Consider the following 18,498-nt stretch of genomic DNA (forward strand, 5'->3'; position numbering starts at 1 on the left):
GCTAGTTTGTGATATCTCAATATTTTGGGACTGGTAGGTCCATTTCACAATTTAAAAAAATGTAACCAGAGCAAATAATTTGGCTAAATGTTTGGCAGTTTACAAAATGGCTGCTAAAATGGCATGACCTCAGGCAGAAACATCATTTTCTAAAAGGCAAATTAGCATTTTGTTCTCTACATCCTTTTTATTTGTTCCCATCCTCATCAACCAACTATTAACCTTTAGCTTTCCTTTATCTTTTTTCCTAAGTAAATGGACACATTTATAACCAAAAGACTGAGCTTAAACCACTTATCATTTTTACTTTATAAGAGTAAGAGTGCCTAGGACCACGTAGCAAATTCAGAGGCATTTTTGGAAATATCAATGATTCTGGAGGCTCTTGTGCTTTTAGTATATGCTAGTTTTCCATTAAATTCCATTAAAAATATGCTTTAAAAATAAAGTTGATTAGGGCATCACCCTCATGCATGTTTTATGCACAGAACAAAAGCAAAACTAATTGCATGCATGCATGCATACATACATACATACATACATATATACATTTGTTTTCTGATGTTTTTGCAGGTGTTTGTATGTAGGTCTTTAGTTATTCGGGTTTTCTCCCGTGTAAAATTGGAAGTGTCTTGGCGACGTTTCGACGAAGTCTCATTTGTCATCTTCAGGCTGGTTTACTCGGCTTCGTGCTTCCAGGAGCAATGTGAGACCACAGCTGTTTCTTCCTTTTAACTTCCAGTGGGGGTGTGAGCTGATTGGGTGGGAGCTTGGTTGTGTTCTGATAGGGTGGAGGTATGTTCTGATTGGTTGGGGGTTTGTCCTCGGCTTAGTCTGAGTTGCTGGGGGATTTGAGCTGTTGAGCTGCGTTGCTGTTGTTTGGCTTCGTGTTTGTGGCCGTGCCAGCTCTTCATGGTGGGTGTCAGTCTGCTTCATGTATGGATTGGAGGAGTTTAAAATGGTTAGTGATGCAGCTGCGGTCTGGCTTCTGGTCCTTGGTCGTGCCTCATCATCAGTGTGGGTTTGAGTCTGCTTTCTACGTGGATGTGTGGTGGTGACATCCTGTGTGGCTCTCATGAGTGTGGGTCTGGTGTCATTACTCGTGTTAGGGACTTGTTTGTCAATAAGGGCGGGTTTCCAAATGGCTGGTAGGCGGGAGGTATCGTCTTGTTTGTGCATGCTGTATGGGCGTTTTTCTATCTCAATGGCTTCTCTGATTATTCTGTTGTTAAAGTGTTCAGCTTTGGTGATAGTTCTGGTCTTTTTAAAGTCAATTTCAAGTCCTGTGGCTTTGAGGTATTGGACCAGGGAAGAAGTTGGTTCCTCACACCCCCACTGGCAGTTAAAAGGAAGAAACAGCTGCAATCTCACATTGCTCCTGGAAGCATGAAGCCGAGTAAACCAGCCTGAAGATGATGAATGAGACTTCATCGAAACGTTGCCAAGACACTTCCAATTTTATGCGGGAGAAAACCCGAATAACCAAAGACATACATACATACATACATACATACATACATACATACATATGTATATGTATGTATGCATGTGTGTATGTATCTGTGTGTGTGTGTGTATGTATGTGTATATGTATATGTATGTGTGTGTGTATATGTATATGTATGTTTGTATGTATGTATGTATATGTATGTATTTATGTGTGTATGTATATATATATATATATATATATACACACTTAAAGTCACAACCCCTGGTATGCCCAAGTATGGGAAGAAGGTCACACTTCCATTCTCTGTTCTTCGGCTCGTCACAAGAGACCATCCAGACAGAAACCCAATATTTTTTACTGTTGCCTTTTTGTTACATTTGTTATATTTGTGCTGATAAATAAATAAAGGGAGACTAGTATAGATCTATTTCAAGCTATTTAGCTCTCATCAGCTAGCCATACCCATGTTTGGGAATCGAACCTGTGCTCCATTGCCTCCCAGGCAGGGAGTTAACCATTTGAGCTACAGAGAACGACTCCTTATCAGCCAGCCAGGGTGGGAGGTATATTCTTAAAGTCACAACCCCTGGTATGCCCAAGTATGGGAGGAAGGTCACACTTCCATTCTCTGTTCTTCGGCTCGTCACAAGAGACCATCCAGACAGAAACCCAATATTTTTTACTGTTGCCTATATATATGTATGTATGTATGTATGTCTGGCCTTTTTTGGTAGCCCTTGGTGCTGCTGGCGAGCCCCCTGGCCAATTACCTGCTGGCCCCTGGTCCTAGCATCCATCCCAGAGCAGCGGAACAGCAGCTGCTGAGGTTGGAAGAGAAGCGTGGAGGAAACCATGGAGGAAATGGCGGCGCCAAACAGCTGACTCACAGTATTACATTTTACATCCTCTTTTCCGGCCAGCTTGCTGACTACGCTGGAGCTGAGTGGTCGTGACTGAGATTGTGAGTCTTGGTGACTAGTGAACTGAGAGGGGTGAATTTTTAATTTATTTTACTTTAAAGAAGGGGGCTGTCGGAAGTTGTTGGAGGCTGCACTGAATTTACAGATTGAATGGACGTGCTTACTACCGCCCTAGACGCCCCCCCCCCCTCGGATCTATTTCTGCTCACTGTACTATCTGTCGCCATTTTATTATTTATCATCTGCTGCTTTGCTGTCTATCGTCGTTGTAGCCCCCTCCGGACTTTGCTCCCTGCTCATTTAACTAGTAGGAGGAGTAGGACTGTGGCCAACTGGCGGGGAGCAATAGAGGATGGCGACTACAGGGATAAGGACTGAGCCCCGAGAATACCAGCATTCCTCCTTCCATTTCCAAGAGCGGTGCAAGTTAGCCTCGAACCCTGGTCTCCTACATTGGGGCCCTCATATATCTTTGGGAAAGAGACCCTCGAATATACAGCCCGCTAACCTCCACCAGTGGGACAAGACTATACGGATGTCGTTTATGAACTTTGGAGCCTTATATTTAATCTTGTTTGCCTGCAGTCACCTGATATATTACATTCTTTTGACTTGGTGGCTAAGGACATTTCCCCAGGACATAAGAAGGGAGAGGAGCAGACCATCGCTTCCTCCATTGTTCCCATATTATTATTATATACCATAATTGCGCAATTTTTAAACAGAATGCTGAGTGTATGGGAGCTGGCTGGAATTGAATGAATGGCCCACTTTTAGTAATTGTTACCCTTGTATTTATATGTTTTAAATTATACGTGGGAATTGGTAGAGTGGATAAATGAGTATGTTTGGCTCGGAGGACCTGCTGGGGAAGGCGGGAGGAACCGGGGTGGTTGGGGGGGCTATGGACATGGGAGTGGGTCGGAGCATAGCGGTCGTGACAGGGAGAGGCAGATACGGCGGGGACCTTAGGGCTGGCCATTACCGGGGAAGGAGGGTTCGCTACATTACAGAGATCCCTCCTTCCGGCCCTGGGAGTCCCACTCCAAGACCAGATGGCGCGAGTAGTCAGGACCCTGGTCTCAGGCTGTTGTCGCTAAATGCCAGGTCTGTTGTTCACAAAGCTCCCCTCGTCCGGGACTTAATTGTTGACGAGAGGGCAGACCTGGCATGTATTACTGAAACCTGGCTGGGCACAGAAGGAGGAGTCCCCCTTGTAGAGATGTGCCCAGAGGGATTTCAGGTGCTTCATCAGCCGAGAGCCCAGGGAAGGGGTGGCGGTGTGGCTATTGTAATCCGGGAGTCTCTGTTACCTCGTAGGGTCCCTGCTCCGGAGCTTGTCGGGTGTGAGTCTCTGCTGATAAAGTTGGACCGCAAGGGTCAAGTGGGTTTGCTGCTAACGTACCTGCCTCCCAACTGCGTTGCAGCATCCCTCCCCTCGCTCCTCGAGTCAGTAGCCGAGCTGGCAGTTGAGTTCCCCAGGCTTATAGTTCTGGGGGATTTCAACTTGCCATCGCTCGGTGAACGCTCTGATGGGGCGCAGGAGTTCATGGCTTCCATGACGGCCATGGGCTTGACCCAAGTAATTCGGGGCCCAACCCATGCAGCGGGTCACATGCTCGACCTCGTATTCCTCTCGGAGCAGTGGATGTGTGATCTTGGTCTGAGGGGTAATGAGATCATACCCCTGTCGTGGTCAGACCATTGCCTACTGAGGCTTGACTTCCGGAGGCCAAACCCCCACCGTAGGGAGGAGGAACCGACCAGGTGGTTCCGCCCCAGGCGACTTATGGATCCTCTGAGGTTCCAGACGGAGCTTGGGGTTATTCCTGATACCCTCGCCCACAGTTCGGCGGAGACTCTGGCCGCCGCCTGGTACTCGGCGGCGTCGGAGTCTCTCGACCGGATTGCGCCACTACGGCCCCTCCGGGTCAGTGGATCCCGGAGAGTTCCCTGGTTCACCGAGGAACTCCGGGAGAAGAAACGCCGGAGGAGATGCCTAGAGCACCAGTGGAGGTCCGATAGGTCCGAAGCAAGCCGAGCACTCTTAACCACTTGCACCAAGGACTATGTCCGAGCATTAAGAACCGCGAAAAGATCATATATTTCTTCCTTGGTTGCGTCCGCCGAGTCTCGCCCAGCCGCCCTGTTCAGGATAACCCGCTCCCTCCTTAATAGGAGGGAGGCGGGAAACCCCTTGCAGGGTAGGGCTGAGGACTATGCTCAATTCTTGGCGGACAAAGTAGCTCGGCTTCGATCGGACCTGGACTCCACCGCAGTAGATCCAGCTGAGACGCAGGAGGATCATTTGTTACATCAGCTCTGGGTTGAGTTCCAGGAAGTTGCCTCAGGGGATGTGGACAAGGCCATTCGAGCTGTAAGTACCTCCACTTGTATTCTGGACCCGTGTCCCTCCTGGCTGGTGGCTAACAGCAGGGAGGTGACACATGGCTGGATCCAGGCGGTTGTCACCGCCTCCCTTCGGGAGGGGCACTTCCCCGCCGTACTTAAAACGGCGGTGGTGAGACCCCTCCTGAAGAAGCCATCGTTAGATCCAGCCATTTTAAATAACTTTCGTCCTGTCTCCAACCTTCCCTTTATTGGGAAGGTTGTTGAGAAGGTGGTGGCCTTCCAGCTTCAACGGGCCTTGGAGGAAGCTAGTTATCTTGACCCCTTCCAGTCCGGCTTCAGGCCTGGTTACAGCACAGAAACCGCTTTGGTCGCATTGACCGATGATCTCTGGAGAGCCAGAGATGGAGGCTATGCGTCCATCCTGGTTCTCCTGGACCTCTCAGCGGCTTTCGATACCATCGACCATGGTATCCTTCTGCGACGACTGCGGGAGGTGGGAGTGGGAGGCACTGTTCTGCGGTGGTTCTCCTCCTACCTCTCGGACAGGTCGCAGTCGGTGTTAGTTGGGGGGCAGAGATCGTCCCTGAGGCCCCTAACATGTGGGGTACCCCAGGGTTCGGTCCTATCACCCCTACTATTTAACATATACATGAAACCGCTGGGCGAGATCATTCGGAGGCACGGGATAAAATACCACCAATATGCGGACGATACACAATTGTATTTGTCCGCCCCGTGCCAACTCAATGAAGCGGTGGACGTGATGAACCAGGGTCTGGAGGCCGTTAAGAACTGGATGAGTGCTAACAAACTGGTGCTCAACCCGGATAAGACCGAGTGGCTGTTGTGTTTCCCCCCCAATAATTTGGCTAATATACCAACGCTTAGGCTGGGGGGTCAAATTTTATACCCCTCAGATAGGGTCCGCAACTTAGGAGTCCTCCTGGATCCACAGCTGACTTTTGATCACCAGCTGTCGGCTGTGACCAGGGGGGCATTTGCCCAGGTTCGCCTGGTCCGTCAGTTGCGGCCCTACTTAGATCGGGGGGCTCTCACGGCAGTCACTCGAGCCCTTGTGATCTCTAGACTGGAATACTGCAACGGGCTCTACATGGGGTTGCCCCTGAAGTGCATCCGGCGACTACAGTTAGTCCAAAATGCAGCCGCGCGAGTGATAGTGGGCGCACCACGGTTCGCCCACGTTACACCTGTCCTCCGCGAGCTGCACTGGCTACCTGTTGGTCTCCGGGTGCGCTTCAGGATACTGATGACCATCTTTAAAGCACTCCATGGTAGTGGATCTGGGTACTTGAGAGACCGCCTTCTGCCGATTACCTCCCTAAATCGACCAATTAGATCGCACAGACTGGGCCTCCTCCGAATCCCATCTGCCAGTCAATGCCGACTGGCGACCACGCGGAGGAGAGCCTTTTCTGTTGCTGCCCCGACCCTGTGGAACGAGCTCCCCATGGAGATCCGCACCCTCACCACTATCCAGACCTTCCGCGCAGCCCTCAAGATCTGGCTCTCTCAGCAGGCCTGGGGATAGGCTCTTAATTACCCGCCCGAGTGTTTGATTGTTGAATGAAAGTTGGGTTTTATTATTTTTCTGTTGTTCACATATTGTTTGTTTTGACCTTGCACCTCCCCTTCCTTGTGGTTGTAAGCCGCCCTGAGTCCCCTCAGGGAAAAGGGCGGCATATAAATCCCAATAAATACCTGTAAAATACCTGTATGTATGTATGTATGTATGTATATGTATGTATATATGTGTGTGTGTGTGTGTGTGTGTGTGTGTGTGTGTATTTGTGCTGACAGTAAAGGCAACAGTAAAAATATTGGGTTTCTGTCTGGATGGTCTCTTGTGACAAGCCGATAGAGAAAGGAAGCAGTAAGCTTTCTCCCATATTTGGGCATACCAGGGGTTGTGACACTATATGTATAGTATATAGTATGTATGTATGTATGTATGTATACATACATACATACATACATACATACATACATACATACACCAACACACACACAGACACACACATATAGTGGGGCAAAAAAGTATTTAGTCAGCCACCAATTGTGCAAGTTCTCCCACTTAAAAAGATGAGAGAGGCCTGTAATTGACATCATAGGTAGACCTCAACTATGAGAGACAAAATGAAAAAACAAATCCAGACAATCACATTGTGTGATTTGGAAAGATTTTTGTTTTGCAAATTATGGTGGAAAATAAGTATTTGGTCAATATCAAAAGTTCATCTCAATACTTTGTTATATATCCTTTGTTGGCAATGACAGAGGTCAAACATTTTCTGTAAGTCTTCACAAGGTTGCACACACTGTTGCTGGTATGTTGGCCCATTCCTCCATGCAGATCTCCTCTAGAGCAGTGATATTTTGGGGCTGTCGCTAGGCAACACGGACTTTCAACTCTCTCCAAAGGTTTTCTATGGGGTTGAGATCTGGAGACTGGCTAGGCCACTCCAGGACCTTGAAATGCTTCTTACGAAGCCACTCCTTTGTTGCCCGGGCGGTGTGTTTGGGATCATTGTCCTGCTGAAAGACCCAGCCACGTTTCATCTTCAATGCCCTTGCTGAAGGAGATTTGCACTCAAAATCTCACAATACATGGCCCCATTCATTCTTTCCTATACACGGATCAGTCATCCTGGTCCCTTTGCAGAGAAACAGCCCCAAAGCATGATGTTGCCACCCCCGTGCTTCACAGTAGGTATGGTGTTCTTTGGATCAACTCAGCATTCTCTCTCCTCCAAGCATGACGAGTTGTGTTTCTACCAAACAGTTCTACTTTGGTTTCATCTGACCATATGACATTCTCCCAATCCTCTTCTGGATCATCCAATTGCTCTCTAGCAAACTTCAGACGGGCCTGGACATGCACTGGCTTAAGCAGGGGGCACGTCTGGCACTGCAGGATCTGAATCCCTGGTGGCGTAGTGTGTTACTGATGGTAGCCTTTGTTACGTTGGTCCCAGTTCTCTGCAGGTCATTTACTAGGTCCCCCCGTGTGGTTCTGGGATTTTTGTTCAGCATTCTTGTGATCATTTTGACCCCACGGGGTGAGATCTTGCATGGAGCCCCAGATCGAGGGATATTATCAGTGGTCTTGTATGTCTTCCATTTTCTAATTATTGCTCCCACAGTTGATTTCTTCACATCAAACTGCTTGCCTATTGCAGATTCAGTCTGGTGCAGGTCTGCAATTTTGTTTCTGGTGTCCTTCGACAGCTCTTTGGTCTTCACCATAGTGGAGTTTGGAGTGTGACTGTTTGAGGTTGTGGACAGGTGTCTTTTATACTGCTAACAAGTTCAAACAGGTGCCATTAATACAGGTAATGAGTGGAGAACAGAGGAGCCTCTTAAAGAAGAAGTTACAGGTCTGTGAGAGCCAGAAATCTTGCTTGTTTGTAGGTGACCAAATACTTATTTTCCACCATAATTTGCAAAAAAAATCTTTCCAAATCAGACAATGTGATTGTTTGGATTTGTTTTCTCATTTTGTCTCAATGTGCAGTTTACAAAAGGTTTAGGAAATGAAATTATGTATTTAAATTAATTTTCTAAACATCTATATAGTTTAGTATAGAAACTAAGGTAAATTCTGTAGACCTTATCTAATTGATGGAGATTGCCAATCTAGCTTTGTAACATCAATCTTTTTGCAATCTTGAAAACAATCAATATTCATTTCTGTTGTCTTCAAGTTTGCTTATAAACCAATGGTACTTAATTCAAAAGAACATGAGAAAAACCCAGTGAATTCTTTAGAGCAAATTAACCAAAAAGAAACCAGTAACACAACTGACTATGGCCATGCATTGCATTATGAGCAATTAGTTGTCTAATTCTTCCTCATTTTAAATCCACATACGTTTGCTTGAAAGTCTTGTGTTATCATTTGCATTGTACATGTTCATCAAATTAGCTTTGGCATAGGATGCTATTGCATATTAACTTTCATTCTCAGTGTTATTATTTTCACTTGTTTTACATGATATTGGAAAAAGATAAAATACAAGGTACTGCATTTAGTTTAAGTCCAGCATATATTCTGTGGTAAAAAATCTAATATTCAAGAAGAATTTCTTTTATTGAACTTACCTCTTGTTGAAAAAAGAGCACATTATTTTTTCCCCTGAACAGCAGCTTTCAGTGATTCTTTGCATTTCAGTTTACATAAATCAATCAAACACCCAATGAAAAGTATATATTTTCCTTGTCCATGTTTTTTTCCCCTTTGAGTGTAGGGTAGTGATTTTACTGTGTGGTTCCAATCAATGGGATTCTAGGCTTTGCCATTAGCCTTTAGGCATATAAGAATTTTTACTTTAAAAGTTTTACATTTGATATATGGTGGCTGGAGTACAACAAACTGTCAAATTTCTTCCCCCTTGCTCTTTTTTATGATTTTTATTTTTGTTACTGGCATATCTGTGCATAATAATTTAATTATTAGAGGGAAACTCTTAATTGTAGAATCTGAAGTATATGACATGCAAAGTAACCATTGTTCTTTTAATATTGGTAAAAATATAGAGGATATTGTAATCAGACACTTTTACTTAGAACAGGATTATAGAAAACAATAGGAGATTTTAGGATTGGAGAAAGAAGGAGAATGCAATTTAGTTCATACTAAATCTAATGGGAAAGGTTTTGCATTTCTTTTTTCTATAAAGATGCATGGTGCTAGGATAATTTGATGTAACAATAATAAACCACTCTAAACTAATTGGTGATTTTTATTACATTTGTCATCGTTTTGTTAAAACAACTTCTTGAGAAGTTTAGAAATTTGTATTAAGTAGGTATCCATTAGAGGGCTCTCGAGGTTTTGAGTTTAGCAACCTTGATAGTGATAGTTCCAGAGCTTTGCTTGCTCACATTTCTTTGTTTTTCTTTTTTCTTTTACAGAAAAGGTCACGGATTGCCTACAGTGACGAGGTGCGGAATGAGCTCCTAGGGGATGATGGGAATTCCTCAGAGATCCAGGTAGGATGCTAATCAAGAAGCCCTAGTGGGTGGCTGGAGGGTGAAGGAGGTCATTGGCACACTGGGCTTCTCAAGCTGCTTCTTAACAGCATTAGTAACAACTCATGTGGAAGTGATACTGTTTAATGCAAAGCTGGGGTCTTAATCAACTTCAAAATGATTCTTGGAGATCTTACAATTTAACCCTTTACCTTGGATCCCTGTCTGCTATTTAAAAAAAATAAACAAAAAACCAAAATATTTTCTTCTCTTTTCTTTATTATTTTGTACTTAAGCAGTACTTTGAAACACAGTGTTTGCCAACAAACCCAAACACATGTAAAAGGAATATAAAGTCACATAATACAGCTTTGATAAGAGGGAAATATAATTAAATCAACACTGGAAGGCAAAACAAATGAAAATGGGATTTCAGAATGTGACAGTTTCTTTTCCTCTCTCAGAGTAGTTCCTTCTTTGAATCAGATTCTTTTCTATGTACAAAGCTGAAATTATATCAAAACTATATAAGTGTAACTGGCTTAGTATAAAATGTTAGCATTTTTAAGAAATGTGAAAAATTTCTAAATGTTTTATTCTGAATCTCCAATATTTGCAAGTGTTCAGGAGACTTTTTAAAGTTATTTTGTTTTCATGGGTATGCACTCTTCTTTTACCCAAAGATTAGTTTATAATCTTAAAGATCTTTTTTTTTTGCTTTAATACATTATACAATTTTTAGATAAAGTTTGGACAACTTCACACATAAGAAAGATAATGTACATTGGAGTAATGTGAATTGGTGAAGATAAAAGTATAATTATTTAATATTGTGAAAAGTTTGCACTGTTTGCCACTGTTCTACTTCTGTAATAACTTTGATCAAGATGCTTAGAATGTATTATTTGTTACTTTGTTTTACTTTGTCTTTGTTTCTCTAAAGTACATTAATAGAAGAGTTAAAGCAAATGTCTATAGTATTTGTTATGTATCAAAATAGAATATATATGTGATATAACTCAGACAAAAAAATCTAGTGAACCTTCAACTTTAAAACTGCCTAGAGTTGTTGGGAGTGGGCCAAAATATACATTTAATAATTTAATAAATAAAAATATGAAAATTTAGGTGGCTATGCCTTTATTTTATGCTCCATGATCTGTTAACATATATGCTAACATATATAGCTAATGTATTTCAGTAATAGTATTTTTTACACTTAGCTTGTTTTCTCTTTTCTTTTTAAACATCTGAAAGAAGACACATCTTTCAGAAAAGTTCTTAAAATATTTAGCAATTTTCGCAGAATTTATTTATTTTATTAAATTTATTGGTGACCTATCTTAGTAGAGGATAATTCTGCCAAAACATTGGTATTACTTTCAAATTTAAATTTTTCACATTGCTTTCATATAATGAACTTTGAAAGAAAATAAATACCAGTGTTTATAAAATTTATGCCATTGTTTGAAAGAACACATGCTTTAATTTATTGTCATCTTTAAGAAGAATCAGTCTATCCTGTGGTGAAAACTATGTTTTTTATATTTTTAATGACTATCAACAATAAATTTAGATAGACATGTAAAAACAAAAGGAAAGTTTGGTAGATAATGCCATGAAATTAACATAGAAAGCAAGTTTACAAAAAAATATAATGATTTCATTGTCCAAAGTCAGTTAATATTCTATTTAACTATATCGTCCTTTTGGTTGATTTCAAGTATACTATCCATCCATCCATCCATCCATCCATCCATTCATCCGTCGCTAAACTTGTGAAATTTATAATTATAACTTGAGCAAAGGTAAATAGATTTAATATACTTTGACAACAGTTAGTGAGAAAATTTTTCAGTAACTTTTTATACATTTGTCAGCTCCTCTGGGGTTGGATCTAGAAACTTCAGGAAATAATCTTTCAATATATAGAATTTCCTATTGAATGTTTCTGATTGATGAATGGGACTTCAATATAATTTATGCTGGATATTATAAAATTCTTCTGTTCTTGGTGTAATCATTTAAGTTTAAAACTAAAGAATAACTCTCATATTCAATTTATCAGGAGTAACATAAATCAATGCATAAATAATGGAAAAGCAAGTGTTCTATGAACATAAGCACAAACATTTAGTTCTGACTTACTAGCAGTATTAAAACCTACAGCCTATCTGTTAAGTAGGGAGCAAAGAAAGTGAGAACACTAGAACAAATCTAGTTTAGGCATTTCCAGAATTATCTGTAACGTATTATTATGTTTTTTACATCAACACTGTAGTAAATGCAAGTATAGATATTTGAGGGCATTGTTTTTCTATCCATGAAAAAAAAGTTAAATCTAATAAATACATAGAATATGTCTTCAAATAATTTGTAATAAATTATATGATTGGGAAAATATGGTTGGCAAAGTATTAGACATTCTAGATTACAGCATTTTGATCCTTGAGGAAAAAATAACAATCTTATTTGTACTAATAGCTTCATTAGAGATAATTATTGTGCTATATGTCTAGCTTAATTATTTTTTTACTTAACACTTTTATGCTCTGCCTATCTTCTATGGTACTATAGATAGTGAAGACTAACTTGACATACTACTTTATGTAAAAGCTGCTATTTTTTACATTGTATGTTAGTATTTAAAGTAGAAATTTGGATAAATTATACTGAGTTCAGTGAACTGTATATTTTTTGTTCTAAGTGTATCTTGTCTTTTGTTCCATTATAATCAAATGAAACACATTTTAAAATATGGAAACAGAATATTTAAGTGTTTTTGTTATTTTCTTCCCATAATAATATTAGTTATTTATTCAAAATTATATATATCTTCTTTCTCAGTGGGTTATATATCTTTGTGTAACAATGTTTAAGCAATACTTTGGAATGTCTTAAGTTAATCTGATTATATCACCAATTCTCTTGAAAGATTGAAATATAGCAGTGCAGAAAAATATAATACATTATCAGTTTATAGTCTTATTTAATATTTTATTTATTTGATGACACTAATTACATAGTTAATAAATAGCATGCTAGATTGTTAACTTGTTTCCAAAGTATATGAAATTATAATTTCATTAATAAAATAATGGAAGTAGTATTTCCATATAGCAAGCCAGTTTGCTGTAGTGGTTAAGGCATCAGGGTAGAAACTGGGAAACTGTGACCTCTTCTCCCACCTAGGGCATGAAGCCAGGTAAGTTACCTTGTGCCAGTCACTTTTTCGCAGCTCTAGAAAATATGCAATGGCAAACCACATCTGAAAAAACTTGCCGAGAAAACTACAGGGACTTATACAGGTAGACTTTGAGAATTGGAAACAATTGAATGGCAGAAAAAAATTTCTATATAACTAGACCTCTTAAGATTAGAGACATTTTAAAATAATTAGTTTACTAATTGCAGTGTAAGTGCGTAAGTTGATAAATACAGTACAACAAAGCAGCTCTTACCTAGAGGAAATATTTTGTGATTATATGGCTGCCTAATTTTTGATATCCTAATTCTGATAAAGACTTGGATTGCCTATGCATATAGTGTATCAAAACTCTAAAATTCTTCAGATAGGAAAAGAGAAATGGGTCAACTTAATTCCCCAAGATCTAAGGAAGGTCAGTATCACTTCATATAGTCTGACAGAGCAGATCATTACCAGTCACAAATCTGTTACATACCGAGAGTATATAGCAAAATAAATAGACTGTCTCATAAGTTCAGAAAATTGTGTGTTCGACCCATGATAATGTGTAAAGGGCGTTTAATAGAGTTCAGCATTTATTCGTTATCTGTATGTGGGCAGAGACGGCACTGCCGTTATCAGCTTCTTGGGAGGGAAATTCCGTGGTTCTCCATGTCACATGATCTGCCTCACAGACCCATGCACTCTCCGTGATGCAGTTTTGATTCTACTCAGAGGAGAAGGCTTAGTCACAAGAGATTCCACTGGTTCAAACCAGCGTAAACCAGATTTTTTTTTGTCTACAAAGAAACAGATTACCGCTTGTATCAAGTGGAGGAGGGGAAGTAAAAGAGAAGAATCTTTGTTTCAAAAATATGCTGATTATTATAACCTGAAATTGTGTCTGCACACATATTTATGCTTTCTGATTAAGTTTGGCAGGGTTAGGATACTGCTTTTAAAAAGAGAAGTAGTAGCAAGTCATCAAGTGTCATAATTGTTAAATGAGGGAAAAATCTTTTGTTAATTTGAATGAATATCTTTCAGACATCATTTAAAAAAGAAAACCACCCATTATTTAGCTTAGCTGTAAATCCTACGCAGAGCTTAAATTCAGCCATGCAGCACAAACAAGATAGAACTCTCTTTCGCTCTTTCTCTCTCTTTTTGACACCTATTGAAAAAACAAATGTGGAGCATTTTAAAACTTTCATTCACTATGGCAAAGTGTCATGCCCCAAATGGTTTCTATTGCAGAATAGTAGTTTTAAACTTTGCCCCTTAAACTATCATAGCCATTACATGAATGGTGACCTACAAAAGTGGATGGGGGCGAGCATAGTGATGCAGTAAACTTGCAAACCATCTTTTTGGGGAACTGAATGTTTATCTTTTGGGAGAAGCAAAGTGATGAAGAAGCAAGAGAGCGAACCAAAGAGTGATTGCAGAGTGCTTTTAATTTAAGAACAGGTGGGGCTGGATTAGAAAACATGCTTTTTCATTCATTTTTTCTCTTTAGAAAACTAGAGCTATTGAATGCAGCACTCTTCTTAAAAATTAAAATAATGTCTTCATTTTCATTTGCTTGGCATTATAAATGTTTAAATTCTAGATCAACAATGTGAGCATAAGGAATCATTTCAGTTATTTTTGTATATCTCTCTGTCTCTCTGTGTATTTGTGGGTGCATGTGTGTATGTAGGGAAATGTTCTTCCTAAATTTACACCCTAATTCAAAATTATTTTTCATATGTATGAATACATTGGTAATGGCCGGTTGAAGAAGAAACCTTCTCAGTTATAAAATAACATATTCTCAATAAAGAAACTTTTTCCCTTCCATCATAACTAAAAAATTATGTCTGTGTTGCAAATAGACTGAGTGTATCTATACCTCAGCACAATTACAATAGTATTTAAAATACTATTTTAAATGAAGGTTATTATGCAGTATAGTTGACAAAATCAATTGAAGGGATTCACCTTTTGCTTAGTTAATTAGAATATAACTTTTGAAAGAGCAGAATAGTGAAATATAATAACTTTTTGAAGTAAATTCTCTTCAAAAGCATGAAGAATAGTGTAGTCAAAATGTCTACTAAAACAGTGTTCCTCAGTTATTTATATTATTTGAATACATTGTAATAATCTACAATATTAAATAGTGTAGACTAAGTAAATTTGGATTAAAAATAGTACAGTTTAAAATTGCACATAAGCTGGCATTTCTATAGCCATCAGTTATAGTTATTCTAGCTGATTTAGTAAGATAGATGTATAGAGAGACATAAAAAGGCAGATGTCAGTACTAACAAAATAAAAAAAATGTAGAAATCTTGTATATACAAAATCACTTCAGCTGTACTATCTTAGAAGAGAGGAATAGTAAACTTGTTTTCTCCTTTTTGTATTATAGACTTCTATGAAGTCATTCCCCTTTATTTCATGATAGTGTCTTAGATGTGGTTTAAAAGAGAATTTCACACTATTCTCTTTGTTTAATGTGACAGTGTGCGAAAGTGATCTTTATTTGTTCAAAAAACTCTGCATGTAGTCTATGTTTAGGGTCTTTTAATGTGTTTGTCTGTGATTTTTAAATGCTAAACATGTAAACAGATAAATTGTCAATGTTAATTCTGTATCCTGTCACACAACTGATCTTTCTTTCCTGCCATTTCTTTCCTTTTTATCTTTTTCTGTGCATTCATGTTGCAGTTGATAAAATTACGTGAAGAGGTGAGTATTTTGTTGCCTAGCTTTTTCTTTAAAGCTAGCTTTTCATATCTGAATAAATCTTTTTGGTCACTTGCAGAGAAATCTGCAGAACGCATGCAATATATATCTATATATCTATATTTATCTATATCTATATCTCCTTAAAAATATTCTAGCACTATGTGACTCTTTTCTTTAATAATCATACATTTCATCAGAATCCCTAGGTCATACTTTTAAAATTACAATTCTTTAATAGCACTAAGAAAAAAGATAATTTAAAGTATCTGTAAAAGAAAACAAAAAATGCTAGTATTTGATATGTGTTTGAACACCATGTTGAAATCAGATCCTGTAATGATATCTGCACAACAGAAGGTACTGTAACAGTAGGGGGAAAAACCCTCTGCTTGAAAGGTACAAGGAATACCTCATTGTGTAGATCTACTGGCATACAAAACAATATGAAAATATTGCATGCACGTATACTGAACTGTAGATGTATGCTCAGTTGTGCTTCCTATATTTATTATTTATTTGTGCATATGCTGTAGTGAATGCAAATTAGAGTCCTTTTTCATTCTAGGAAATGACCAGAAGAGATAACAGTACTTCAAAAGTAATATCAATCATCAAATGATTATTTCTTGACATTTTCTAGAGTACTTTTCTTTTTTTAGATTTGTCCTTGGTTTTATTTTTTGCTTACACAATTCTCCCTCCCTCCCTCTCTCCCTCCCTCCCTCTCTCTCTCTCTCTCTCTCTCCCTCCGTGTGTGTGTGTGTGTGTGTGTGTGTGTATGAAGACAAAGAGTTTAAATAAAATTCTTATTCCTAGAATTTGGTATAGTAGAAGTTGCTAGGGAACCAGTTTTTTGAGATAGTGGCATAATAACATCTTTCAGTTCTTGGCAAAGAGAGACAGAACAACAAACTATGCTTGTTTATTCTTGTGGTATTTGGTGGATGACCTCTGTAATAAACTGCATGTTTTTCAAAAAGGTGAGACAGAGAGGGAATGATGCTTGTTCATTGAGAAAAACTCGAGAATAACCAAATACAAAAAAAAATATTAGATTTCCTTAATAAATCAAGATTTTTTTCATCAATCAAATAGTTTGAATTTCCTGCATCGATGTGAATTATAGATAGTAATTATCATTTTATCAATTTTTGAAAACTACTGTTATAAAAAGGCAACTGAGTAAACAGTTTCTTCAGCTCTATCCTTATTAATTAGCATCATCATCATATATGCTTATTTATACAGAATAATGTAATCAAAGTACAGACTTATACTAAAAATGTAGAATTCAGTTTTAATGGTAATAACAAGCACAAAGGAGAGTCAAATATAAAATAGAAAGGAAGGGAGGTGATGCTGATAGGAAAGCAAATAGTTCCTCATCATACATTTAAGCTTTATTTCAAATTAGAACAGGTCTGAGTGAGTAATATAGTTTTCCAACCAAAATAATGTAGTAACCCAAAGAGTTATTTTCTTTAAAACCACAATAAACAAGATTGGGAATTTCATGTTTTATTCAGTCATTTTATAAATTCTATATCAATATAATTCTCTCTCACACACACACACACACACACACACACACACACTATATTGTATATTAAATACATTCTTAACTCTTCATATAAATATTGGATGCTTGTAAATAAAAAAAATAAAGTTGAAGAATTTGAGGACACAAATGTATTTAACTTGGTAAACCTTAATTGCTGACTTGTTTCCAGAATATATTGGACTAAACAGTTGGAGATTATTTATAACAATTAAATATTGATGATAATACTCATAGTGTATACTCAATTAAACATATATTAAGAGACTTAGCAAAACAGACTAATTTTTCAGGAATTCCAGTAAAATGCAACCTTAATTATTTAATTTTTAAAGGTCTACTAAATATGTTGCATGGGTTGAATTTTATTCCTGTTTGCTTAATATATAATCTTTTACATTTTTAATAGAGAAACATTTTAGGAATTATAAGAAGTCTATAGCTGAAAAGGGGATTTCAAGTCAAAATTAAAGAGCAGAAGTTTCACTGCTGCAATTTTTAATTATGTTTTTGGCTCAAGGATAAGCTGTAAAGATACTTTTTTTGTACACAGAGTAAAATGTACATTAAAGTCCATAGAATGGCTAGTGCAGTGAGGTTCTAAGTTAATCAAATAATTAGACATAGGCGTTCTAAATTACAACGCTCCTAAGGAGGTATTATCGTAAAAGCAATTGTGTACTTTTTCATATTGCTATTAATAAAATGTCTCATTTTTCTTTTATTATTAGGCTTCCTTCAAACACATGCCATACTGTATACAGAATTTGTAGAGGCTACATTGCTTGATTTTTTTTTAACCCTCTGAAATTACGTTTTGAATACAGTCCATGTGGAGTTTTTAAATATCTAGATGTAGCCCTGTCGTTTTGCAAAACTTGTTCATCTAGATTGATAGTGAAGCTCTTTAGAAGCTAAAAAGCAGCCGGAATAACTTCACACTATTTCCTATGCAAAAGATTAAGAATAGTGCGGGAGAATAGATTTGGTGCCGTTAGAAAAGGAATTGAAAATACCCACTGCTGATGAACTCCATAGCTTTATGACTGTACATAAAATCTGTTCTCTAATAAACATACAGTAGTTTAAGTTTGAATGTAATAATGATATTACTATTAATAATCCAGTTATAAAGTGGAATTAAATGAAACAGCAATATCGAAGAACAAAATGTGAGATTCTTCTGTGCTCTTGTTTAGAAAAACAGGGTAGATGATTGCTAACAGGAAAGCTAAGATTCCTTTTGAACATTTTATAAATTTGCTTTTGTCAGTTTTTACTACATCTATTATCCTTGTAATGATAT

General features: G+C 38.4%; 1 protein-coding gene across 4 annotated transcripts in view; it reads left to right on the forward strand.

The window, feature by feature from the left end:
- Nucleotides 1-18,498, forward strand: part of VTI1A (vesicle transport through interaction with t-SNAREs 1A) — a 248,033-nt gene that overhangs the window by 71,556 nt on the left and 157,979 nt on the right. For 2 of the 4 annotated variants that reach the window (XM_087725835.1, XM_087725833.1), the window contains exons 4-5: nt 9,655-9,732; nt 15,614-15,634. In XM_087725835.1, the coding sequence (XP_087581961.1) occupies nt 9,655-9,732; nt 15,614-15,634 (99 nt within the window). The remainder of the gene's footprint in view (nt 1-9,654; nt 9,733-15,613; nt 15,635-18,498) is intronic. The other 2 variants (XM_087725836.1, XM_087725834.1) reach the window with 1 other exon arrangement.

The sequence above is a fragment of the Thamnophis sirtalis genome, unplaced genomic scaffold (genome assembly GCF_051295495.1).
Source record: "Thamnophis sirtalis isolate CommonGarterSnake01/CBP01778 unplaced genomic scaffold, rThaSir2_p1.2 scaffold_11, whole genome shotgun sequence".
Lineage (NCBI taxonomy): Eukaryota > Metazoa > Chordata > Lepidosauria > Squamata > Natricidae > Thamnophis > Thamnophis sirtalis.